This window comes from Hypomesus transpacificus, chromosome 18, assembly GCF_021917145.1.
Source record: "Hypomesus transpacificus isolate Combined female chromosome 18, fHypTra1, whole genome shotgun sequence".
In the NCBI taxonomy this organism is placed as follows: domain Eukaryota; kingdom Metazoa; phylum Chordata; class Actinopteri; order Osmeriformes; family Osmeridae; genus Hypomesus; species Hypomesus transpacificus.
The window spans coordinates 4,366,655-4,392,418 of NC_061077.1; the positions used below are offsets into that span (position 1 = coordinate 4,366,655).

Below are 25,764 nucleotides of genomic sequence, written 5' to 3' on the forward strand. Positions count from 1 at the left end.
TCACACCAAATATGTAACCAAATACAATGAGATATATGTCTCAGTTACAATGAGAAAATATCATCGAGGCGTGACTGGAAATAGGCCTACATGCAGATGCTATTATTAAGAATATGAATAATTCACTATCGTGAATAATAAAGAATGCTCCACACAATCACAAGAACCATTAGTTCTTATTTCGGGGGCCGTCCGTTGGAGGGCGCTAGGTTGAGATCTGGGCTCGACTGAATGGGTATGGTGCCTGCCTGCCTCTGTCACATGCTGCCGCTCATCCGAGCAACCGAGAGCACGGATGGAGCTGGATGAGAAACCAAGAGGCGAGTCCCTTCGATTGCGCGTAAGCATCCTCTGAAATAGAAATCCGCTGTCAACTCTGTTCCAAAACGCAAAGGCGGACTACTCAAAACAACAAAACCAACAGTTTCTAGCATGCTGCCTAGTCATTTGATATAAAAGAAGAAAGGTTGCAGAAGGTTGTGAGGAGGGTGTATCTTTGCAAAGAATGATTGCGAAATACGAGGCGCGCTCTGTCCCAAGAGAACTCATTTGAAGAGCTTGCAGACCGGGATGCCGCGCGACATCGCTCCATCCTTACGTTAGTGAAGCTGAGTGAGTAAATTACATGATACATATTGATGTGCTTTTTGGGGTTTGATTGGGGTTTACTTTTTATTCAAATGTCCCGTTTTTTCTTCAGGGCGAAACAGGACAACATTCATTTCTGTTGATTTATTCTAGGCGATTCCACCTGTCTGATCAATGATTCATGGCTGAAGTAGCCAATCGGTCAGCGATGTGTGAAACTTGCATGGGTCACTTGGGAATTTCTTGCTTTTCCTCTACATAATAAGTTAATGCATCTCAGCTTAATTAATGTCCACTTAATGCTCTACAAATGGTAATTTAGAGGTCAGTCAATAGAGGGGTCAATCAGCGTCAAAGTTAGGGTTAGGTCAGTGTCAATATTTCTTGGTCGAACACTCAACATTTTATACGGATATGCATCTGACTGTTTATATATAAGTCTCTCTTTGGAGCTGTCAGACCTGTGTTATGATGATGACTCATGGGAGCAGGTGGATTTGATTAGAAAGGCTTGATTAATTAACTGAAGTTAAGCTCGTTAATTATGATAATGAACACATTAAGGTGGTCAGGAGGCCCCGTGATCAGAAGTACAGGTTAATGACCACAGGCACCACAGGGAGTGGACAGTTGGTTTCCAGCATGGATTGATTCTGACAGATAATTTTGCCAAACAGAGAGAGTTGTAGCAATTGTAGACATATTGTCACCTATATCTACTGAAACAGCTTGACCATTACATCAACAAAATATCATTTTCTTGACAATGGCACTTGTATGAGTTTCATGAGCAATGAACTTTGAATGTGTTTTGGGAAATTGGTAGTGCATGTTCATGTGCCAGAGTGTGTATGTGTGCTGCTTCAGAGCAGGGTTCTTGGTGCATTTAGATGAATGAAATCCTCTCACTATGCAGCCAGGGTTTCCATACTATGTGTGCATGGGTGTGTGTTTTTTTTGTCACCTCATTAAACTCATTGTGTTGATTTAAACAGCAAAGTCACCCCTGAGGCTGCTGGTCCTGCTTCATTATGGAGTGATGCCCAGAATCACACTGCTTTCACAGAAATAGTGAACTGGGAGAGGCAGGCACTCAGATCAATTGTCTGTCTATAGGAGTTTGTATTATAAATGTAACACACAAACACACAGAAACAACTTGAGGATATAGTACAATTGTAGGATTCAGTACAGTAGCATTTAAACTGTACAAGTCTATTCTTAGCTCTTCTACCAACAGACAGAAGTCTCTCTCTCTCTCTCTCTCTCTCTCTCTCTCTCTCTCTCTCTCTCTCTCTCTCTCTCTCTCTCTCTCTCTCTCTCTCTCTCTCTCTCTCTCTCTCTCAGTGCCAGTAAGCCTAATGTGTCTCTCCTGGAGCGTTCCTCTGTCATGGTATTTTCCCCTCTATGTATTAAACATCAAGCTTGTCTACTTCAGGCACTGGCTGAATGCTTAAAGGCAGAACAAGTCTCCTCTGCAGGGTGACAGAACAGTCAGCAGGCCCCCACTGGGCACAGGAACCCTTCCTGTGTTACCCATGGCGACAGGACAGGAGCTCACCCTCCTTCAATTCCCCTCTTACCCTTCACACCTGCATGGACTGGCACATCGGCCCCTTCCCCAAACACACACATACACAACTAAGATTGAGTGTTTTGAAAACGTTGGCTTATTCTTTTGGCTAAGGGTCAAAGTAAATGGTGCTTCGAGGATCAAGGTGTAGATTTGCCATTCACCCAAACAGATTGCTGTTTCGTGTGTGTGTATTTGTGGGCTAGTGTACATTATGGAGGATTAGGGGCGTAGATTGGCCAGATACCCGGGCAGACTGGCCCTTGTCTGGGCATAGAGAGCTGGGCCTCAGCCTGCCAACAGCGTCAGAGCCATATCCATGACTGGATAAATCCCCTTCTATTATCAATGCTGTGTATTTGACCACATGAGGCATTACAGAGACCAGGGGGATGATTGGAAGGGAGGGGAGGAGAAGGGAACCAGTAAAAAAAGAAGGGAGGGATGAGAGAGGAGAGGGTGAGATGAAATGAGAACCTGGGAGGAAATTGAGCTGCCAGGTGAGGGAAAAGAAGTAAAGAAGAGAGAAGATGGAGAGAGTGTAAGACATGAAGCTTCAGAATAACTGACTAACCAAGTGATATCTATAGTTGCTTGAGTGAATGGTTTCCATTTAAACAGAAAGTCATACTAGACTTCTTTACGTTTTGAAACATGCTTTCTGCTGAAACACTGACAGCAAACCATCTTGCTATAGCAGCACAGCAGATGACAGGGAATGAGATTCACACTACTCATTGCACCACACCAACACACAATCACACACACACACACACACACACACACACACACACACACACACACACACACACACACACACACACACACACTCGTTACTCTTTATTTCCCTCCCTCTCTTTCTCTGACACTCCAAGCCAAGTCCCGGCACAGACCTCATGCGTACAATTATCATAAATATCTCATGGGAAGGAGATAGAGATTATACAGTCCAGGCATGAAGCAATGAGGGAGGGGCACACATACATGTGGAACTCTTGCAGCCCTGATGTGCATTAGAGAAAGGTATTGATTTCAATCAAAGTATGGAGACTTTGCATGCCCTTTGTGATGATGTGACGTTGAGTGGATGGCAAATGGAGCATAGTGCTGCCAAAGACCTGTGTAGATCACCTCCACCTGGAAGGTCCCGCTAATACATCCCCTCCTGCCCAACAGATAGTTATCCAGCCATGTGAGGATTGTAAGAATAACGGTAGTTTCCTTCCATGTACATGCAGAGAGTAAGCGTGCATCACATATGAATTCACGTTTAAAAACATGTTAAATTATATATATTTTGATATAAGGTATAAGTCGCACCTGTAAGTTGCAGGACCAGACAAACTATGAAAAAAAGTGTGACTTATAGTTCGTAAGATACGGTAGTCATTACGTCGTTCTACATTCCATCGTTTTCCCATCCCTCTCATAAACATCTGTTCTTCCTCAGCCTCCATCAGACAGAGATGTGTTGTCTATTCAGCTAGGATGACACTGAGTGTCTACGGACAGCACCATAGATAACTGTTATCAACTTAGTTATGTTTTATTGCCTTCCCTCAGAGGAGGTCATCTAGCTGTAACCCTCAACTGAAGAGAAATAAACCATTTACAGCAGTAGCCATGTACAATGATCCCTGAGAGCATGAATAAACAGCAGACTGTAATGATGTCCCACATAGTTTGTAGAGACAATTCTGCAGTTATAGAACTGGAGCTGGTGCACAGCGTGGTCTGTGGAGTAAACCTTGATAACAAGGCAGTCAGATGAAGACTTATATCTGAATATAAACAGAGGAGGAAAAGGAATAAGAACAGAAAGACTGTGATACACTGCATATGTGTGTCTCTGTGTTTGTGTGTGAAAGACAGAGAGGGAGAGAAAGAGAGAAATGAAGAAAGACAGAGAGATACATGGATAGAGTGGTATGCTCAGAGGAATAGTGTGAGTCAGATGCAGTATTGATTGGTTTTGTAAGACAATCCTCCGGCTTTACTGATACTTTTTAATAAGAACTGTTGGACTAGAGGAAGATCACGTCAACGTCTTTCCAAACTCAGCATGTTTTAAGGCTATAGGTCACACCAAAATCAAGCTACAACAACCAGAGTTCAAATCACTTTAGGGGATGGACTTATTTTGGAACAAGCTAAATGCCAAATTGTGCTTTTTTGGCAAAACACAAATATGAGATGTTCCACTCAGACCTTCCTGTAGCTGCTAAATGTGTTTGCCAAATGATGAAAAAATAAAACGTTAGAGAATGCCCACACATTGTAAGTGTAACATTTCTGGTAACCAAGTTACATGCCAACTATGATAGAAAGTGTTTCTATATTTAGTATATTATCACATAATTAACCTTTGAATGTATAACATCTTTTCAATCTACAATCTATGCCTACACCCACAAATAGGAACCCAGGAGTATGTTGTTTGTTTAGCTGCAAAGCACATTTGATATTTCTGTTTCCTTCCATTTCCCTCTCATGCAGTTGGGTATGTGTGTGTGCGCGCTATCTGCTCATGCTGTGCAGAGAAGTTGTGGTTTCTGCAGTGACATTTTTTATGTTCTTTCAGCACATACTTGTCTATCTAGGTCTTGATCAAGAGAAGAACCTGAGCTTCAGAAAGAGAGCTATTTTTGGAGCCAGGTTGTATTGTGCAAGTAAAGCAGTGACACAAGAGGTGGTGATTTGGTAGCAAAACCGTGGATGTGAAACACACCTATTCTAGAGTTTCCATTCTGGAAATAGTCAAAATCAGATAAAGATTCAAGTTTTGTTGAAAGAATCAAGTCGTTAAACCTCTGGTGTTCCTCTTCAAACATCAGAAGAAAACTGAATTGCCTTATTAAAAAATGTGATACTGAACAGACCATTGTTGAATTTAGGATAGCTGTGTGTGGAAGTGTCTCTCTGTATGTGTGTGTAAGTGTGTTTGTGTGTGGGTGGGTTTGTGTGTGTGTGTTTTGAGTGAGACAATGAGGGCCGGAACTCAGGGCCCTATTTTGGGATTTTTTTGAATTAATTTAGTTATTTATATATTCACCTCCACATGAAAGAAAATTACTGTCCCAGATGGGAATCGTACAACAAAAAGAGAAAACAGTCTGTCTCTCTCTTTCCCTTTCTTTACTCCCACTCTCTTTCTTCATCTTGTCACCTGTGTCATTCTCTCTCTGCTACTTCCTCTCATCTCCCATCCTCGGTGTCTCGCTCTCTGTCTCCTGCTCCCTTCTTCCCATCTCTGCCAGCTCCTGTGTAATGTGAGCCTCTCTGTGTGCTGGTCTGTGTGTATGTGTTTGTTTTTCATACATATGTGGGTAGAGGTGTGTGTCTGTGTTTAATGGAGGCACCTGCTGTGAGTGTCCTCCATTCACTGGTCTGATCGATACGGAACAGGAGCTTTTAAAAGTACCAGCATCACAGCATCTGTACTAACCCAACTACTAGAGCTACACACGTTATTAAACCAATTATCACAACCGCTCGCACAATGATCAATCTGTCATTAAACAAGCACCATCATCAGACCACCCCCCAAATCCGACAGTTAAAAGATTCACACCATATTTGACCCTCCTGCTCCAGTCTTCACAGAACCAGGAAAACTGGACTGTGAAGTGTAGATTAAACAACACACAGCACTGCCAGGTGCAGAGTGGCCTTCTGATGTCTTGGCTGCATCTCTGTCAGTGTACTGTGAGGATGGCCAGGTGTAGTTCTTCGTCAGTGCATTAGCCTTGTGGAGGTGGGGAGGTGCGAGGGAGCTGGCCTTGAGACTGCTGTAATGACTCACCAGGAGAGGCACCCACCACACTCTCTCTGCTCCATCTGTAGTGCTCACTCTTCTGTGGAGGAGGATGAGGGAGGGAGGGAGGGCAGTTTGTGAAATTCACCTGGGATTATGTTTTTCCATAATCTGTCATTGTTGAGGCTGACATGGCTTCTAAACTGAATCAAATCGATGGCCTCACAGTCACTGCCTGGCAGGAGCTCTCTTTCTCTTGATTTCTCTCTCTCCTTTTTTCCCTACTGATTCTCTCTCTCTTGCTCTCTCCCTATCTGCATGGAGGTGTTAAAAGTGTTCATTGAGTGTTACACTCAATATTTGACTCAAACCAGCACATAACAATAAAAAGATCTGTGACAGGTTATGGATGGTTGTGCAACTACCCTGGGTGGGTGCCTGCCTGCATCCTCTCAGTCACCTTAACCCTGTCGGGTCAGTGTCACCCCGCCTTTGTAACTTCCAAATGTCACACTCACACACACTCAAGCTTGTACACACATACACTCTCATGTGAGCACAAAGACGTTGGTTTGCTTATCGAGGCATCTGAGATTGTCTGCAACCTTGCAGATGCAGAGAATGACTCACCCAAAACCACGGGGGCGGAGGGCTGCTATGTTACTGTTCCAGTCACAGAGAAAGACTGAGAGGGGGCTGCTCTCTCCCTCCCCTTTGCTCCCCCTCCCTCTCTCTCTCTTCCTCTCTAGTTTCTCTCTCTCTCTCTCTCTCTCTCTCTCTCTCTCTCTCTCTCTCTCTCTCTCTCTCTCTCTCTCTCTCTCTCTCTCCCCCCCACACACACACACACTCACACAAACATATTAACATGAACTAGGATTTATACTGTAGAATGCTGACACAGAGTGGATGTCATAGATAGACTGAGTACTGGGTCCAGAGAAGCCCCTGAGGACTGCTCTAAATTGCACATTAAAATGGATAAAAGAAGGCGCTCTGTGTGTTTGTGCTTGTGTGTGTGTGTGTGGTCTGTCAGAGAGAGATCCTGTCTGATGGACAGAGCTGATAGGGAGAGCTGTTGGCCCAGCGATATGTTGTAAATGGTTGTGTGGAGGCGTCTGTATGTATTACTGCTCCTATTGCCTCACGTAGCTAGAGTCCTCCTGAGGGAAATAAGGCCAGCCCTACAAGTCAGATCAGCTTGATGTACACTAGGGAATACTGTGTGTGTGTGTGTGTAGACACACTGCTCTCTAAGGGGGGGGTGATAAATGTTTTCCAGGGCCACCAGTCTGCAGTTGCGTGTAGGCCCAGACACTTGTCTGACTGCCTGCCTGTTCACCCTTCACCCCCAGCTGACAGGCTGCCTTGGCTCACCTGGGTGTCAAGCGGTTGCACAGTGGACAGAGGGGGCAGAGAGGGGAGAAGGAGGAGGTTGGTCTGGCAACGACCACATCGATGCATTGTGACTGTTTTCTGTGGTCTCAGGGGTAAAACCACCAGTGCAAGACTGGAGGTCTGCATAGGTGTGGCTTAGAAATACAAACCCTCCTCATAAAGGCATGGAGGGTTTATCTGTGGTGACAGGAGGGGAGAGAGGCCACGGTGCAGTATTCAGATTAAAACCAACTACAGGCTACATACAAATATGACCTGTACTCCTCCTTTCATCCCCTCATCCCCTCATCCCCTTTTCTACTCCTGGTTAATATTTCTCTCCTCTCTCCCTTCGTTCTCTCCATCCTGTGTGGCATAGCGTGCCAGGGCCCCTGCATTTCTTAGAGGTCCTTTAAGTGAACACACACACACATGCACTGCTGCACTTAGAGGAAAAGTGAGTGCAGTCAGTGCACGAGGCGCAGGCATCCACGATGAATAATTGAGTCATCTGGCTCTGAGCAGAAATAGAAATCTCCCCATACAAGTGTGAAAACATCACTCGCCACCAGAGACCCGGGATCTGGCATTGCCATGCTTGTGTGTGCTTGTGTGTGCTTGTGTGTGCTTGTGTGTGCTTGTGTGTGTATAAGTGTGTATTTGTGTATGATTGGGGAGTTGTAAGATACAGTAGAAACTATCTCTCGCTCCTGTTATTTCTCCTACATGTGTAATGGCAATGGTAGGTGGTTTCTGTAGGTCAGTTCCTATGAATAAAATTGGCCCTGATGTGTCATGGTGAAACCCACATGATGTAATCCACTATAAACCCTGGTCTTTTATTTTCTAAATGACTGGCTCCCAAGAGTTCTTTGAACCAATCAGATTAGCTATTTGTCAAGGCTGTGGCACTAAACTGACAAATAAGGTCAAACTGACAGCAGTGAGGGCTTAGAAAATGTGATAGTTTTACAGTTTTACATATTTCACTGCAGAGTGAAACTATCTTTTATGCCTGGATTATATTAATCTAAGATTTTAGTTTAAATGGCATAGCTGGTTTACGGATGCATTTTTTTTGCCATTCATATGTCATAAATATTGAGTATATAGTCAGACAGTGTAATAACCTATAACACTGAAGCACCTGCCCATTAGACCTTGAATATTATTTATGAAATATTACATCCTACAGTATGTGTGTGTGTGCGCATGTGTGAACAACACACACATGTATGTGTTGCCAGCTGCCGAGTCTAAGAGCTCAGAGCTCTGCAGAGCTCGGCTGTGTGACAACCACAGATTAATCAGAAATCCTTCTGATCCAGCCTACGCCCTTATTTCTACCCTCCCCCTTGCGCTCTCACACACACATACACACACACACACACATACACATTCATACACTTACACATACACATACACAACATACGCACACACTGGCTCATCAAACATGTCCAGGTGCTGCTTGAACACACCTGCACACACAGACACAAATGTCCTGTTTTGTGTGACCACTTGTCCGTCAAACACTGTAGTAAAGAGGCCTGGTATGTTTAAGTGGTGCACTGTCAAAAGAGATGAGCATGGAGACTAGGCAGAGTTGTGGCTTTGAAACTGGGTCAGGGTTGAGACGGTCTTCCTGTCACCCAGACCTATTACTATCATCAGGCTGGGGGGTGGGGGCATGGGGTCATCATTAGTTCCAACACAGACGTGAGTGTGCATTTATGCAAAAGTGTGACCTATTCAACGTGTGTCTGAAGATGAAGGTGGCATTTGTGTGCAGGTGGACCATGTTGTGGTCTGTCCCTTACTGTGACCAGGCCTAGCTTTAAGACTCCTTAGCAGTTCCCATTAATCTGCTCAGTTCAGACAGCAGCATAGCTTGAGACCCTCAGAGCACATGGATCATTGGATCATTTGAAATCCTGTTGGGATGTTTCTATACATCACAGCACTGAACGACTTAGTCTCTCTCTCTCTCTCTCTCTCTCTCTCTCTCTCTCTCTCTCTCTCTCTCTCTCTCTCTCTCTCTCTCTCTCTCTCTCTCTCTCTCTCTCTCTCTCTCTCTCTCTCTCTCTCTCTCTTTCTCTCTGTCTGTCTCTCTATCACTCTCTTTCTGTCTACCTCTCTCAGTTTTTTTTTCTCTGTGTCTGTCTCGCGTTCCTCAGAGCTGCGGGATTGGGGAAGGGTGGGGATGTAGAAGGGAGGGAGAGGGGGGGGATTGGACGTCTCCAAATCGGCACACAGATGAATAATGCATCTAAAGGAAAGGCGGGGAGCTGAGGATGGCTGAGGAGAGCTGAGGAGAGCTGAGGAGCGGGGATAGGTCCGGGGCTGGATATCTCTGGCTGTCAGATTCTCTACCTAGCAGGTGGAGACTGACTCCTCTGAAGAGAAACTCTACTTCCTGCTAATCCTGAGAGCTAATTTATTCTACTCAGTCAATCTCCTCAGTTAGTTTTGCTACCAAATGCAGTGGGGGCTTAGTTTGTTTGGGGGCTCTTCTCTCTATGTGGATCCCAATGCTCCACATTGTCTCTTAGTAAAAGCATTTCATGGTGGATTCCTTTTCAATGTTCATTAGAAATCAATGGTTAAGTGGTTTTTATTATACTACATGCATTTGTGTGACACTTAGCTGGGATTGTCAATGTAGTTAGATTTTATTATACAATTGGGTTTGTGTTTTGGTTGTTATTCCCAAGTTGTTGTGATAAAAGTAAACTGCATGGGTAAGCATACAGCTCACCACAGCAACATCATTAAAGTAATGAGCTGTTACTTACTTAACTACTTGAGCAGTGATAAAGAGAAGGAGAGAGGAAGAGAGGGAAAGAGAGGAATATAAATAAAAATAGAGACGGAAAGTAAGTGGGAGGATTCCCAATCCCATAAGAATACATTTAAAATCTTAAATGTTGCCTCCGCTCTGCCTCATTCGGGTTAATTAGACCAAAACTAGGAGCACAAAGACCTCGCCCTGCGTGTTGAAAGGGGATCAAAACTCTATAAGTATTTCAGCCTTACTCAGCCTTCCACTGACTAAGGCTCATCCAGTCTGGAGACTAAAGAACTGGAACATGCTGTCTCTTAACCAGGCTAGTCTGTCTCCAGTATTTACATACTGAATAGACTCTCTTTGACAGATTGGGTTTAGGGTACTGCATGTAGAGAACAATGCTCGGTTCATCCTGGCCCATCATTTACTAGCTATTTGGTTATTTTTTTCCAGTGGCTAATCAAAGATAACACCTTACTGTACATTGTACACTCACTGACACACACATTCCCAAACACACACACACACACACCATACTGCATTTGTTGTAACTGTGGTGGCTGTGTGTGTTGGTTAATGAAGTAGAGGCAGAGAAGAGGATGTACCCCAGGTGTGTAAAAGGACAGTGACTTCACTGTTCTGCTGTGACGTCACCGCTGCAGGCAGGTCAAAGACAGGTGGTGGAAACCGCAAGTCAGACAGTCCCAATAACACTATGACTCTGGTGGGTTCTGTGGCGTGGGCTCGTTTGGCTACCAAGAAGGAGTCAAACACACATCCACATCCACATGGAGGATGCCATGGAATATTGAGATGTTATTGGATGGCATTAGTGTGTGTGTGTATGTGCATGTGTGTGTGAGTGTCAAGTGACTGTTGAGGTTAAGCTGAGCTCTTTCCGTGCTGCATGCTCCGTGTTGTGCTGGGGGCTGTGTCCCGGGGGGGGGGAGGGGAGAGAGATTGCTCTAGACATAATGTGATTTCTATCATCCTCCTCGTCCTCTACTCTCTGCTTTAATATTCCAGGGACCGGGCCTCTGATGAACTCGCCTCTATGTTTGTGACCATGTTGCCATCTCCCTCTTTTACTCTCTTCCTCTGCCATCTTTCACTCGTTATCGCTGTCTTTCTCTCTCTCTGCTTCTGTTTCTCTCTCAATTTCAATATGCTGGATTGGCATGTATGTTCCGGTTAAACAATGTTGTCAAAACTGTCCACAGTGAAGGGAGACGTGCAATTATCAACACCTATCAGATAACTTAATCATCATCAATCATAGAACACACATCAATACAAATAGGAAGATGCAAAACACGTCAAATGTTTGTGTGTGAGTATGTGTGTGAGTGTGTGTGTTTGTGTGTGTTAATGCAATTGCAAAATGTTCCGAAACATTCTCTCTCTTCCTCTCTCTTTGCCTTTCTGTCCCTCTACCACTCTCTGCCTCTCTTTCTGCCTCTCTTTCTGCCTCTCTTTCTCTCCCTGTCTACAAGCTGATCTGACGTAGTTTACATGTGCATCACTGACCCACTAAGACTGGGATTGTAGCTAGACTGTGATGTCTGTGTGAGAGGAACTCCAGAGAGACCACGGCATCATCCCAGAACACTTGTGATTCCAGCCTGGGGAGAGGGCGTGGGGGGGGGGGGGGGGGGGGGGGGGAGAGGGCGTTGGGCGGGGGGGGGGGGCGCTACAAGCAGTACACAGCCACTATTGTGTCTTTCATCACTGAAGGAGAAGTGCACACGCATGCAGAAACGCACACAGACACACACAAATATACCAACTTACCAATTAACTTATACCAACTCACATCCGCCCTGTGACTCCCTAGCAACTATTAGGAAAATTGCATCAGAGTTTGGTCCCTTAATCCCATGGTGAAAAGAGGCTTCTGGGGAAGTTGACGGACCATTAATGGATAACCAGGCCAGGGCACTAGGGGCCGGCTGTGGAGAAACAGTGTGGAGAAAGTCCCCCGCTCAGAAGCACTGCTCTTGGGCTGTGAAGCTTGAAACAGCTGGGTGTTAGGGTGGGGATGGGAGTGGCTCTGAACTATCTCACGAGTCATAAAGATGCATACCAGAGCATATCAGCAACACCTTGCATACATCCTGTGTGAGGTGTGTTGATGAGCTCACTGTTTTCTCTGAGGTTCTGATGTTGTGTCCTGGTAACGTTGCCTGTAAGAGGAAGTATTGTTTTCTGTGTGGTTATGCTGCACCACTGCATAGCACTGTTATACTGCTTCCCCACAAAGCGCATCATCATCATCATCATTATCATCATCCTCATCTTCATATTCATGATAAATGATAAATGCAATATTGGTGTGTGAAACCCGTGATAAGAATGCCATCACTTCGTGTGTGTGTTCTTTGTGCAGAGCAACACTGTCGGTTGTTTGTTGAAGCAGTGCTATCTTGGGCAAACTAGAAACTTTCCTCTGCATGTTTGCATTCCTACGTTTAACATTTCCCTAGAAACTGGCAACAGTAGGGAGAGACCGTTTGCCAGTGAACCCCTCTCCAATTCCCCCTTCTCTCCTCCCCCTCGCCCCTCTCTCCCTCTTGTAATCTTCCCCCCTCTTTCTCACTTTCTCTTCACCTTCTCTGTCTCATCACACTTCCCCTCTTCCCACCCTTTTCAGGCCTTTTTATCGCTCTCTCTCTCTTCACACTTTCAGTCTTGGTCTAATTCCCTTCTCTTTCTCTTCTTTCATTCTCTGCTCACACTTCTCTTTATCCCCCTTTTCTCCCCCTTCTATTTTCCTCACAGCTCCTGTCTTTTCCACCTGCCTGCTTTGCCCTCTTATCCCCTTGCCCAACCTCTCTCTCCCCCTCCCTCTCTCTTTCTCTGCCTTTCTCTCTCTCTCTCTCTATGTCATACAGGCTGCCGAGGCCTCTCACTCTGCTAATTCATTCGCTGTGCATCGCCTCACATCTCTGCAGGGTCAGAAAGACAGGCAGCCTGGGAGAGAAGAGGGACAGATGGAGCACAAGGGTGTGAGGAACCAAAGAAGAAGGATGAGATGGCGGAAAAGAAATGCAGTTTTATCTCTGAGAAACAGAGAACCACACAGATCCTGTGTTGCCTTCCGGTATCTCTCTCTCTCTCTTTCCCTCTCTCTTTCCCTCTCTCTCTCCCTCTCCACTCTCAAATGCACACACAGGCTCTCCATGACCTCCTTTTGCTGACTGCTCTTTTGTTAGTTGTGTCCCTGATGTTTGGCTTTTGTGCTAATCTAATACTTTGGCCACATTGCTCTCTCACTGACAGCATGGTGCGTGTCGTGTATGTGTGTATGTGTGTGTGTGTTGATCTGAATGTGTGTTTGTGTGCTACATGTTGGTTGCAGTCGTCTCTCTTATCAACCTGCTGCAGGAAGACAGCTGCCCAGCTTTGTGCTGTATTTGGGATTTATTGATAGGGCTCAAGGCATTAACTGTGACATACACACATGTGTGTGTATGCCTTGCTTATACTGTTTGTATGTGTGTTTGTGTGTGTGATAGTTAGCACACCATACAGTATGTGTGTCCATGTGTTGGTCGGCTGTGCTCGGCTTGTCAAGATGTAGGCCACTGCATAAAACATTGCAAATCACCGCAGAGCAATCGCTCTACTTCTTATTGTGAAAAAGGGAAAGGATTCTGCTTGGAGAAGAAATGCAGCCTTTGGACGGCTTAAGCTATTTGTCTTGTGTGGCGTCAGCCAGACCCTAAAGCACCACGGGGATCAAACTTGTTTATTTATCTTCAACACCAGAAAGTTTCTACAAACACTAAAAAGCCAATTGATTTGAATGGACTTCATGAAAGAGAAGACATTTGCGTGATCATTCTTCTCTTGTCCAATGAGTGTCGTTGGTCATGAATTGCCTCCAACAGGTGATAGCTGTGTCTGTTTGGATCATGTGATCCCTCAGTCAGACAGTGTGGAGGGACAGAGCTCGAGAGGTGGAGTAACAGACTGGGGGGATGAAGGTGGCTCTCCAGGCTTCTCCCCAGCAGTCTGCATTAGCGCTCGTCTTCCACTCCTTCTCCTACCGGGCTAAAAATAGCGCCACAGACACTGACACAAGCGCTGAGCGAACACCACAAGCGCTGAGCGAACACACCCATTTCTCACCTCTCTCCAAGAGCGTCTTCTTCCCCCGTAACCACCCTCTCCCCTTGTGTCCTTGTTCCGCAGGTTCCCCAAAGCACCCCTAGTGTGCATGTGTGTGTGAGAGGGCTCGTGTAAGAGGGTGCGTGTCATGGCCTCGATGCCCGACGAAGCCTTGTGGGACGTCGCCACCTACAGTAAGGTGCTCCTGCTCGGGGCCATCGCTGCCGCCTCGGCCTTCGTGGTCACCATCGTCATCGTCCTCGTCTGTGTGGGCTGCCAGAGGTGAGCCGACTCTACAACACAACCTCTCTCTTACCTCTCGGTCTCTTTCTCTATCTGTCCTTGGCGTCTCTCCTTCCGTCCTCGCGCCTCACTATCTCCCTATCTATCTGACTCCCTCCTTTCTCCTTCCCTCCACCTCTGCAGTCTTGAGTTCCCACTCGCTTTTTTTCTCTCCACTTTGCACATTTTCTTTTCCTTTCAAGCTCAGTCTTCTTCTTTCTTTCATGCAGCTCCACCTCCCTCCTCCAGTCGCCCTCCCTCGCCTTGTTCCTGTGTTTTCTTCCTCACTCTGTCCTCAGCTCTTATCGTTCCTGTTCTTTCACTCCCAGTCTGTCTCCTCATGTCCATAGCAGAGTGGCTTTGATGCATTTAAATGGACCGGACTGTCACATTGGAGAGCATGCTATTGGCAGGACACTAAGTAGACAGGGCAGAATCAGAGCCAAGACAACAGGATTCTCATCAGACTGAAGCAGGAGAGCACGATGTGGCCCAAGGATCAGGCTCCCCTCCAGACACGCTGTGCTTCTCCACAAACCCAGTCATGGCAGCCTGTGGCTTTGTTGCCATGGGATCCATGCGTGTGTCCAAACACAGGGATGTGCAGTAATGTAGGGCCAGCCACTGTCCCACAAGCCGACTGGACCAAGAACTGTAGCAGTGTTTTGCTCAGCCTTGCATTTGTTTAGGGATATGAGCTCATATGAATGCAGTCCTCATAACCTTTGTGTTTCATCCCCTGTAATTCAGAGACAGGGTATATATACAGAGAGACTGTTGAGGCTCTGACATACAGTTACCTACAGTCCACGTAGGCCTACTCTTGCATCATCGGTTCATTGTGACCCTCCTCCCTCTGTCTTTACCAACAATGTTATTATGGCCTGTTTGTCATCAGGGATATTGCCTCACCTTCCCAGGGTTCTCTGGGGGGAGGCAGGGCTTTGTGTAACCTAAAGAGAAGAGTAGCCTCCTGTAGCCCTACCCTGCAGTAACCCATAGAGGTGCAACTGGACACAGGGTACACAGACCTGTTTGACACACCAAGAGTAACCAACCAACAACTAATTCTTCTGGCAATCTAATCACACCTGGAACTCACACATTACACTTCTCGTCTTACCAACAGTCTCCCATGGCGACAGAACTCCCAAGGCTCCCAGACTGACGTATGTTGTCTGTCCAGTAGCAACCATGGAGGAATGTTCTCAGGAGCATGAGCTGAAAAGCACAAACTGAACATGAACAACAGTATTGTACTGTATTGTGGTTGATGTGTGTCCTGTCCCCGGAGTGTGGTCTACAGCACGTGCTGCCTCTGTCAAGCCCTGTCTCACCTCTCTGCACTCTTGTCTCTCTCAGGAAAAGCAAGAGCAAGCACCCCCCAGCAAATGGAGAGAAGGGCACTTCTGTGAACATGGTAACTCTTTTACTTACCATCTGTCTCTTTTTTTGGTCCATTCATTTATCAGTGCATCAACCAGGTCGACGATTTTCTCTTTGACAGCTGAGCTCTCTGCTTTTCTCACATGGCCTTCTGTGTTTGTGTGTTTGTGTGTTTGTGTGTGTTTGTGTGTGTTTGTGTGTGTTTGTGTGTCATCAGAGTACCCTCCGGCATCCTAAGCTCAACTCTATGAGCAAGTCCGACACCAGGCTTCACGAGATCAATCGCCTGCCCTGCAATGGTAATCATCGATAATCAATACCAGAAATCTCTTCTGGTAACCTCTTCTGGTCCACTGCATGGATCTCAAGTTTCCAGCACCTTCAAGTCCCCTCTTTCTGTCCAGGTGCTCCTAAGAACCGTCCGGCCAGTATGGACCTTCTCCTCCTCCACAGTCGTCGTTCCCAGTCAGACCTCCGGCCCTCCCATGTGCGCCAGCTGCCCCAGATCCCCACCTCCCCCCAGGGGGGCAGTAAGCCAGGGGAGGGGAGGAACCACACCTACACGGAGGTGGGACTGCGGAACCCCTCCCCCACCCGTTGCCTGGACGACGGGCTGTACGAGAGCGTAGGGGTCCGAGATCCGGATGGAGACCCCAAAATGCCCCCCGCCCCTCCCCCCACCTCTGCCAACACCCCTGCCACACTGAGAGCAGCACGGAGCCCCATGGCCCAGGGCAACGGGGCCCCAAACACCAATGGGAACAGCCCTGGGAATGTACATCAAACATTATATTTTTTTTTTACGAAATTACAATCTTGAGCATGACAAACCAAGGACTTTATCACCTTGTGGATAATCTATTGAGTTACACTATCTAGTGAAGAACAGGGGCAATAGCTCCACCTACACTTATGAGTGTTTGAATATCAATATTGTGTTTAAGGTGTGCGACCATCTTTACTGCTGTGTCCCTCAGGAGAGCAGCCGAGGGAATGGCCACGGAGAGCTGAACGGCACCTTGGACGGCAGAGGCAGAGGGAAGCCTCCGCCTACCCCCGTTAACGGCTCCCCCCAGTCCTCCCTCCCCTCGCTGGCCCCCCAGGACCCGGTAACGGCAGAGTATGCTTCCATTCGGAAGGTCCGGAAGGTAAAACGTTCCTCACACACCCAGGCCCAAAGTCCTGTTGTCTTGTTCTCATGTCTGTTTACAAAGTGACTGTGAAAACTGTGTTTGTAATTCATGAACCTGGTGTTTCAAGGTGAATATGAAAGGATCCAGATTCAGCTGTCCCAGGATTGTGTTAATCTCATGTGCGCAATATAAAGTAAAAAGGATTCATTTAATAAATGAGTGTTTTCAGCTTTCAATAATGCCACTTCTGAATCATTCCATCGTAGGTCGACAAGGCAACCAAGAAGGAGAACAATGGTGGAGAGTCAGACAGCCAATCAAGTGTTGGAGAATCACCCCCTGCCCTGCCCCCCCAACTCCCCCGCATCCAGGAGATTTCACGGAAACAGCTGGAGTCATTCCACCTGCCCTCCTTCCCCAAGGTATGCCGCATCACATAACATGCTGCCTGGACCAATAAACATTACGTTTAATACACAGCGCTATGAATATAGTTTGTTCAACAGGAGTGATAGGAACATGTCCTTTTTGCCAATGACCACTAGAGGGCTCTGCCTGCTAACTTTGTTCCTGCTCTGTGCTGACGGAGAACAGATCTTTATCACCATTCTGAGCCCTGCAGGAGCAAACTGCCATCAAACTGCTATCTCCCCATTAGTAGAAAACTGACAGATCATCACAGATAATGTGTAGGAAGGGAGAATGTCTGGTGAAAAGAGACACTCTGACACATTGTCTTTTTCGCAATCCTGCAACGATTCTGTTTGGCATGGTGAAAAGCTACTTCCTTCTACACTGCACATTTGTTTTCAAGGTGCACTTGTCATTCAGTTGCCATATGCATTGGCTTTAAAGTTTAAAGTTCTATAGGGTTATCAGAGCAGAGGCTCGTTGAGAAGCTGTGTTTATATAAACACTGGAGGTCAGCTTTTGGACCACACCAGAGAGGGAAACCAAGGGACAATGCTTGGATAATGATTAACCTTTCCTGTCAGTCCTGGCAGTCCTACCTGTTTTTCTAACACGCAGCAAGTGGAGTGTGTGAGAGAGTGTGTGTGTGTGTTTGAGAGACCAGGTGATTCTAATCTGCTGCATCACAAGTTTGAACAGACTGACAAGGCTGTGTAAACAGTATTATCTTAGCAATGGGTGTGACCTGTATGTGTTAATGAATCTATGTTTCTGCTCATTTTCATGCATGGATACTGTTGGTTTTTGTATCGAAAACATGGGTGTGAGTGTGTGTGCAGTTCTGATGTTTGTGTTTGTGCAGGCTCTGAGTGTACTCTCTAGCTCATAAGATCTGGAGAGAGCTGTTCTGTGTGCTCTCTTGCAGAGACCACCTTTTGCATGTTAGTTGTGTGTGTGGGGAGAGAGAGACATCTATTGCACTGTGGGCCATATGTGGTGTAAGCAGCCAAAGTTGAGAGTGGAGGGGTAGATTATGTAAGAGGTAGGCTCTCTGCCAAGTTGCCTGTGTGTGTGTGTGTCTGTGTTGTGTGAAAAGGATATAGGAATGAAGCAGCATACAGGTAGCTGTGCAACCTGAGGAATTAATAGTATGTTCATATTGAGGCCAGTTTTGCAGCCCTTTTACATTTATTCATTTTTTCACTTTTATCACTTACAACTCTAACCAGATGGAACATAGAAACCTTTCATTCCTCCTACCTCATGTAATGAATTTTCAAATATATATCTGTCAAAAGAAAGGTCCATATATGTATTTGTTGTCACAAATTGTTCAGAATATCCAAATAATGTGATTATTTAAAATAGGAAAAATTAGAATACATGTCATGACTTAAGAAGAACAGAGACCACCCCCCTCACACGCCCCCCAACATGCATAAACACACACAAACACACATACACACATACACACACATTACTCCTACGCTGGTCAACATGGACACTGGGATAAAGAGCACTTTCGAGAGCTTTATCCAGGATTAATAGACAAATATTAACATGAACACAAACACACACATGCACAGTTGGCCACTAGTCAACCTTTGTTGTTTGTTTTATATGGGTGCTCATCTGTCTGGCCATATCTGTCTGTGTATTCATGTTAATCTAATAATGACACGTGTGCTGTGGCACATGCACAGGATGAGCTCACCTGTCTGTCTCTGTGTGACCACTAGGAGGCAGAGTTCATAGGTAACGGGGAGCAGTACATTTGGAAGCCCCCTGAGGATGATGACATCATCACCCTGCACCCAGTACCAGCACACCTAGGGGAAAATGGACAGGGCCCCCTGACAGCCATGGAGGTGAGGCACCTGTGTGTGTGTGTGTGTGATGTGTGTGTGTGATTTGTGTGTGTGTGTAACAGAAACAGAGAAAGAGGGGACGTGAACGGTGTTTGTGTCTTGTCCAATAAGGGGAATGTTAGAGGGATCTTGACTGGTGACTGGTTGTCTGTTTATCTGAAGAGCTCCTTCTTGATTGGCTGTACCATCATAACACAGTTAACCTTTGCCTCCCAGTCTGATGAGGCTGTGGGGGAAGGAGATGGTTTAGTTACATGGGGGTTCATGTTTCAGCTCTCCTGTGGGGGTCTACACCATCTTCACACAATAAACCCTCCCCCTAAGGCTTTCCCACACTATCTAGCTGCTCTCCTCTACAAGTACATTATACATAGGGCTATGCAACCTGAAGACGTTTCAAAGATGGATGGTGAGGAAAGATCTCGACTCCCCCATCGACAGGGTCATGCACAGAGGATCTGCAGACAGACAGGAAGTGGTTGGAATGTCCACCAGGAAGGAGAGGTTGACCAGGGGGAGGTTGTAGCCCAACCTTAGCCTGGGGCGGGGAGACTGGTTTGGAGGGATAGGGGGGCAAGGGTAACTTCTCCTCTATACAACCATAGACCAACTGACCTTTTAAAGTTAAAATATGTTGATATATTACAATGTATCCTTCTAAACCAGCTGGTTTAGATTAACTGGGAATAAATATAACTTCATGGACCCAAAATGTAATGTATAGGAACAGGCTCTGAACGAGATTTGTGTGATTCCTGATGTGTGGCATTGAGTGGTTAATATATTTTTGGAGTTAAACTTTTTTTTGAGATCAGACTATTGCAGAACAGTTGTGTCTCTTTCTCTATCTCCCTATAGCTTTCTACCTTTCCCTATAGCTCTTGCTTTCTGTCTCGGTTATGCACTCTCTCTTTCTGTCTCTCTCTCCCTTGCTCTCTCCTTCCCCCTTCTCTCAGTTGCCCAGACATGTCCAGTAGACTCTGGGCTTTGTCAATTTTACCCGACAGAAGGTGTTGAGTTTCCACTTCTGCCCGCCTTGTGTTCCACCCCCTTCCAGTTCCTCTTCCCTCCTCAGCTTCTCCTCCCACTCCATTTCTCCTCCCTCCTCCCCCCTTCCTGTTCTCCACTCCGCTCTCTACTCTTTGGGGGCGCTGGCTGCTCCTGACCAATCACATCTCTCAAATATGGTCTAACCCACTAACACATAACTGTTTAGAGACTGTTCATCCTGGCTGCATGGTGGATATGGTTTATGAACGAACCCCAGAGGACTCATGGTATAGTTGTTTTCAGACATATTTACAGACATATGTTTAGAGAGTGTCTCTGGAGACTGCTGGTGTGATTTGAAAAGAGCAGAGCGAGGGCAGAAGCAGCCTCTGAAGAGGAGAGAAGTTGGGGAAGAAAAGAAACCCAAACCAGGCTTCCTCAACAGCTGCAGCAGGCGACCTCTGAAACCCCCTTCGTCTTGTGACTTCCTTCCTCTTTTGCACTGTGTTGCTTATGCTGCACACACAAACACACATACACACACATACACACACACACAGTACAGCACAGGGTCTTTGTTTACCGAAACGTGCAGGTTGGATCTGTGGGGGGCAGGCTTAATGTGTGACTGGAGAGAAAGAAGAGAAAGAAAGACACATCGAAATATTAAACAAATTTAAAAAAAGCCACAAGTAAGGTTTGTGTGGCTGTGCACATCATATGTTAATCCATAACCAAATCAGTCAACCATCAATCTATCAATCAGGGCTGAGTTTATACAATGTGGGGAACTGATAGATCTCTGGGATAGAAAAAGTGCAGAGAGAGCAAGAAAGAGAAAAAAGAGAAAGAGATAGATAAAAAAGAAAGAAAGCGAGAGAGAGCCTGCTGTTTGCTCAGCAAGCGTTGTTCTGCAGCACCAGAGCAAAGGTGTTAGTCTGTGGGTGAACATCGAAGGCAAACATGACCATGTTCCAGAGACCTTTGAGAGAGAGAGAGAGAGAGAGAGAGAGAGAGAGAGAGAGAGAGAGAGAGAGAGAGACAGAGAGAGGCTGTGCCGTCCCAGAGACGCTGTGCCATCCTCAAGGAATTTTGACCCAGAAATGCCAGAGAGGTCACCATGTCACTGTTGAACCCCACACCACTCAACACATGCCATACATTTGTGAGTAATAGCTGTCAAAGACTAAGCTTTAGTAATAATGGGAGCACCCACACACACACACATTTATATAGTCCATTGATATTATGTGTGGAGTCAGACTTTCCGCCTCATGAATATCATGCACAGTATGTAGTAAAAGTCATTGAGAAAGGTTTTAGGCTGTTGGCAGTCATCCAGATCTCTCACACCATATTCCCATGTGTATCTGCGCAGGGCTGAAGCTGCTGTGGAGAAATGTTAACTGGTTTATCCAGTGGTTAGGTAACTCTGCCTCTCTCCTATCCCAGATAAGAGTGTTTACACTGCCTTATCCTGCCTGGTCAAAATAGGTCAGGTTACTGAGCTGGGCCTGTCAATACACTTACTCACACACACACATACACACACACACACACACACAGTACGCACACATACACAGGAACGCAGACACACACATACAGCTGTGGCATATGTTTACTGATATATAGACTGACTGGACTCAGACAGCGCTGCATACGTGCATTCAGACATGTACTACTAGAAAAAGTATCCTCTCCACAGTGAGAATAATCCACTTCATTCAATATAAATGCTGATTTCAATCTATATACCAAGTGTGACAGCATATAGACCAGTTTCAGTACTTAACTAAAAAAGTCATAAATTAACGTGTTGATCTTGACATAGAATAACTACAAATATAATTATACTTTTTTTTCTTTTTAAAAACTGAGTTCAAATGTCTCTGTGTTTGCAGGTGTCAGACACCTACTCCACCGTGTGTAAACCTCTGAAGAAGAAAGCTCCCCCAGAGAACAATGGAGCGAAGACACTGCCTCGCTGTTCTGGTGGGGACAGTGGCAGCGGCAGGGGAAATGGGTGGGCGGGCTCTACTGGAGGAGCCCTGGGCCAAGGTCGGGGGGCCCAGACCCGCTCCCAGGAGGAACCCTGCTATGAGCCGGTGGGTGACAGGTCCTGGCCAGTGGCAGAGTCCGATCCTGCGTATGCTACTATCGACTCCCACCGGAAACGTGAGAGGGTGGGAACCAACAATGGCGTGATGAGCGGAAGCGCCACGCTAAAGCCCAGGAAGAAGCCCCCTCAGCAGGCAGCAACGGGGCCTCCTCAGGGCCCCCCAGGCCCGCCGCCCCCCCCAGGCCCGCCGCCCCCCCCAGGCCCACCGCCCCCCCCAATAAGAGCCCACCCCGGAGGGGAGAACTTTTATGAGACCATCAGTGATGTGAAACAGGGGGCCAGCAGCTCCAGCACCACCACCATCTTTACCTTCAACGATGGGATGGAGATGTATGTCACTGGTCTGTAGCTAGCCTGCACAGGCTGACAGGCTGTCTAGCAGAGCTAGATAGGGTTGGGTTACTCTGTCCAACTACTGATAGACACAATAATAATGAGTTGCCAACAACATGGTGTACATAGGAATCCAGCAGGAACATGCTAAAAGAGGAACTATTTGTTTTTATCCTAAGCTAAGACAGGGTCACAGTCCAAACCCAACAGAACCAGATCTTCCGTCATTGACCTGGCATGGCCCACTTATAGCCAGACGGACTGAACACCTCCTGATGCCTGCTGACTGGAGGGAGAGTCTTTAACTCTTCTCAAATCTTATTTCATCTGTGTTGTGCAACTGAACACCTGACTTAACCCCCTCCCCCCCGTTGTGTGACATTTTACATGATATCTTTATTTTTCTATGAATATGATACCCTTAAAAGAGCATGTACTGTACAGAACACACCCTATCAAAATCATGAAACAGCACTATCACTCATGAACTGTACAAATAAAAGTGGCGAGCATGAAAACACTCATTCAAATGGAAATGCCAACCAGAGAACATCAACGTCTCAATCAAACCCTTTCTGATGACCAAACTCAGACAAGTAAAAGACAAACGTCACACACACACACACGTCTTTGTGCCGGGGCTTATGTAATATAAGCAGATGGATGTCACAGAGATTTTCTGTGCTTAGCTCTCACTAAGCAAACATATGAAACAGGTTCTCTCTCCCTGCTCTACTGACACAGCCCTGTTGCCGGGCAGATATGATTATCCATCTATACAGTTTGGCATGACCCTGGTCTGACCCAGAGGAGGTACTATAAACCCCATCACTCTCCTAGACCTCTTTCTATTCTATGGACGGTGAAACAATCACTTCTGTTTCCCTGTGAAGTTCAAATGTGTCAGAGGTGTGAGGTATGTAAAGATCCTATCAGGGAGACAGCTTTAGGTTGTCGTGACCTTACAAATGTCACTTAAAACCACATGGCAAACTTGTATCTTTACCATTTATAGCCACCCTAAAGGAAGAACTAACACAAAGAAAATTGAAATGTTTGTAAATGTACTCTGTTATATAATGACTCATTACATTAGATCATCAATATTTAAAAATGTCATATTTTTCCTACAAACTTCTCGCGCCAGATTTTTTGTTGCATGGCAACCTCCACACACGCCCACTCTTGGCAGAGTATGCCAGGACAAAGCATGCCGGCCACAGTCACAGCCTTGGGAAGAGAGAAGGTTCCCAGAGCAAGATGGCCGGCAGCTTTCGCAATACCAACACAGGACTGCGAGAGACAGAAAAGGAGAAAGAAATATCAACAAGGGATGCTTTAGTCCTGGAAGTTAATGTGCCATATCTGGCGGGCGTTGTTAACATTTGATTACATGGCTGCAGTAATGGCATATTGCTGCAGGCCTGTTGGCTGGCTTGTTCAATAATTGTAGTAAAGTGCGTTTGTCTAACAGAGCCCTGATTCGCTCCTCAGTCTCCGGCCAAGACTCCACTGTTGCTCTTTGGGCTCAAGACTGGCCATAAGAACAGTGATTGAAGGTTTGGAATCCAAGGAAAATAAAATGCTGGGCACCCAATCGCCAGTGAGCTTCCTTTGGAAGGTTGCCCCGCTCCCTCTCTCCTCCCTCTGTAGCCTGCGCTCAGTTCTGTTCCATTGTAAACAATGCCTTTGCTGTTTTGTTGCTTTGGGAAACATAAAGGAAGGAATGAACTAAGAAAACACAACACGTGGGTTTTAGTTCATCCAGGCCAGTGGGACCAGGGACAGAGAATGCTCAGGGACAGAGAGGATTAGGACATGTTATGGATGGAGCTCATATCAGACTAATGTCTGACACAAGTGCAGATTGAAGACTAAAGTGTGTTTCTGTGTACAGGCTTACCATGACAATGTGCATTTAAAATGCACAGTGTATTTTCAAAATGCACTGTTTCTGTTCTTTCTGACTCCTCATACGCCGTGTTTAAATAGCGTGTGCCACTGCCATGAAGACGGCCCTGGTTCCATTTCTCTGTGTTGTTGTTGTTGGTGCACTTTTCTTGCTTGAAAATAATGCATGTTTTGACAAATGGAAAAACAGACTTATTTTGGTACTGTACCTAATTGATTTCTCACTGTTATTTTGATGTTGTTGTTAACAATATTTTTTGTCAGAAGCTGTTTTTACAGTCTTTACAAAAAACAGCAAAGAAAGAGAGAGAGATAGAGAGCGAACTTGAGAAAGAGAGAGTGAGAGAGGAAGGAGGGGGAGGAACCGCTGAGGTAGTGAGAGGTTGCTTGCCACTGCTGCTCTGTACAGAGAAGGAGTGACAGAGTGTGGGGGAGGGAGGAGAAAAGGCAGAAAGCTGGATGAGGATCACTGCAAACCATATGACTCCTTTTTCTCTTTAACACACACACACACATACACACACACACACACACACACACACACACACACATACACACACAAACCAATGCCATTTGGAAGGAGGCAGCAGACCCTGGTTTGCTCAACCTCACTCACTTGTCTACTTACCAATGCAATCCTCTCTCCTCTGTCGTCTTGTTTCTTCCTGGGCTGGGGTAGAGCGTGTCTTTGAAGAGGGAATGGGGGGAGTTTGGGGGTCAAGCCAAACCTGGTCTGTGTTACTTTTTAATGTTTCACAATGTACCGTTGAAGAGCACTCGATGAGGACTTTTTTCAATTGCACATACATATACTGATGAATATGTATAATAGTCTGTAGTTGTACCAATGTTGTTCATAACTCAAAACACCTAATGAGATTGTTGTTGCAAAATGGTGGTTATCACAAATGTTGTGTTGAACCAAGTTTTAAGATACCCCTGTCCTCCCAATTCAGGTATATGTTGTGTGGCATTATTGATGCTGTGACAGCTACTGTAGCCGAAGTTGTACATTTGTGAAGATGACACAGGGTTTCATGTGAAAAAATCTTATTATATAATTGTGCAGGTATGCAGAAGATTGTAATGTTTTATATAATAATAAAATATCAAAGTCAAGTTTTTACTTTTGTAATAAAGTAGCACC

The 25,764-nt window shown here is 45.9% G+C and overlaps 1 protein-coding gene across 2 annotated transcripts; it reads left to right on the top strand.

Annotated features, from left to right (window-relative positions):
* The first annotated feature begins 276 nt into the window (after window positions 1-276).
* LOC124480839 (basic salivary proline-rich protein 1) lies at window positions 277-25,764 on the top strand. Of its 2 annotated transcripts, none has more exons than XM_047040483.1 (9): window positions 277-612; window positions 14,269-14,466; window positions 15,829-15,886; window positions 16,070-16,151; window positions 16,257-16,627; window positions 16,830-17,000; window positions 17,252-17,407; window positions 19,136-19,264; window positions 22,156-25,764. In XM_047040483.1, the coding sequence occupies exons 2-9, from the start codon at window positions 14,333-14,335 to the stop codon at window positions 22,720-22,722; spliced, it is 1,668 nt and encodes a 555-aa protein (XP_046896439.1). In that variant the 5' UTR covers window positions 277-612; window positions 14,269-14,332; the 3' UTR covers window positions 22,723-25,764. The 2 variants fall into 2 exon arrangements, with proteins under 2 accessions (XP_046896439.1, XP_046896440.1); XM_047040484.1 differs by lacking the exon at window positions 277-612 and adding an exon at window positions 12,777-13,174.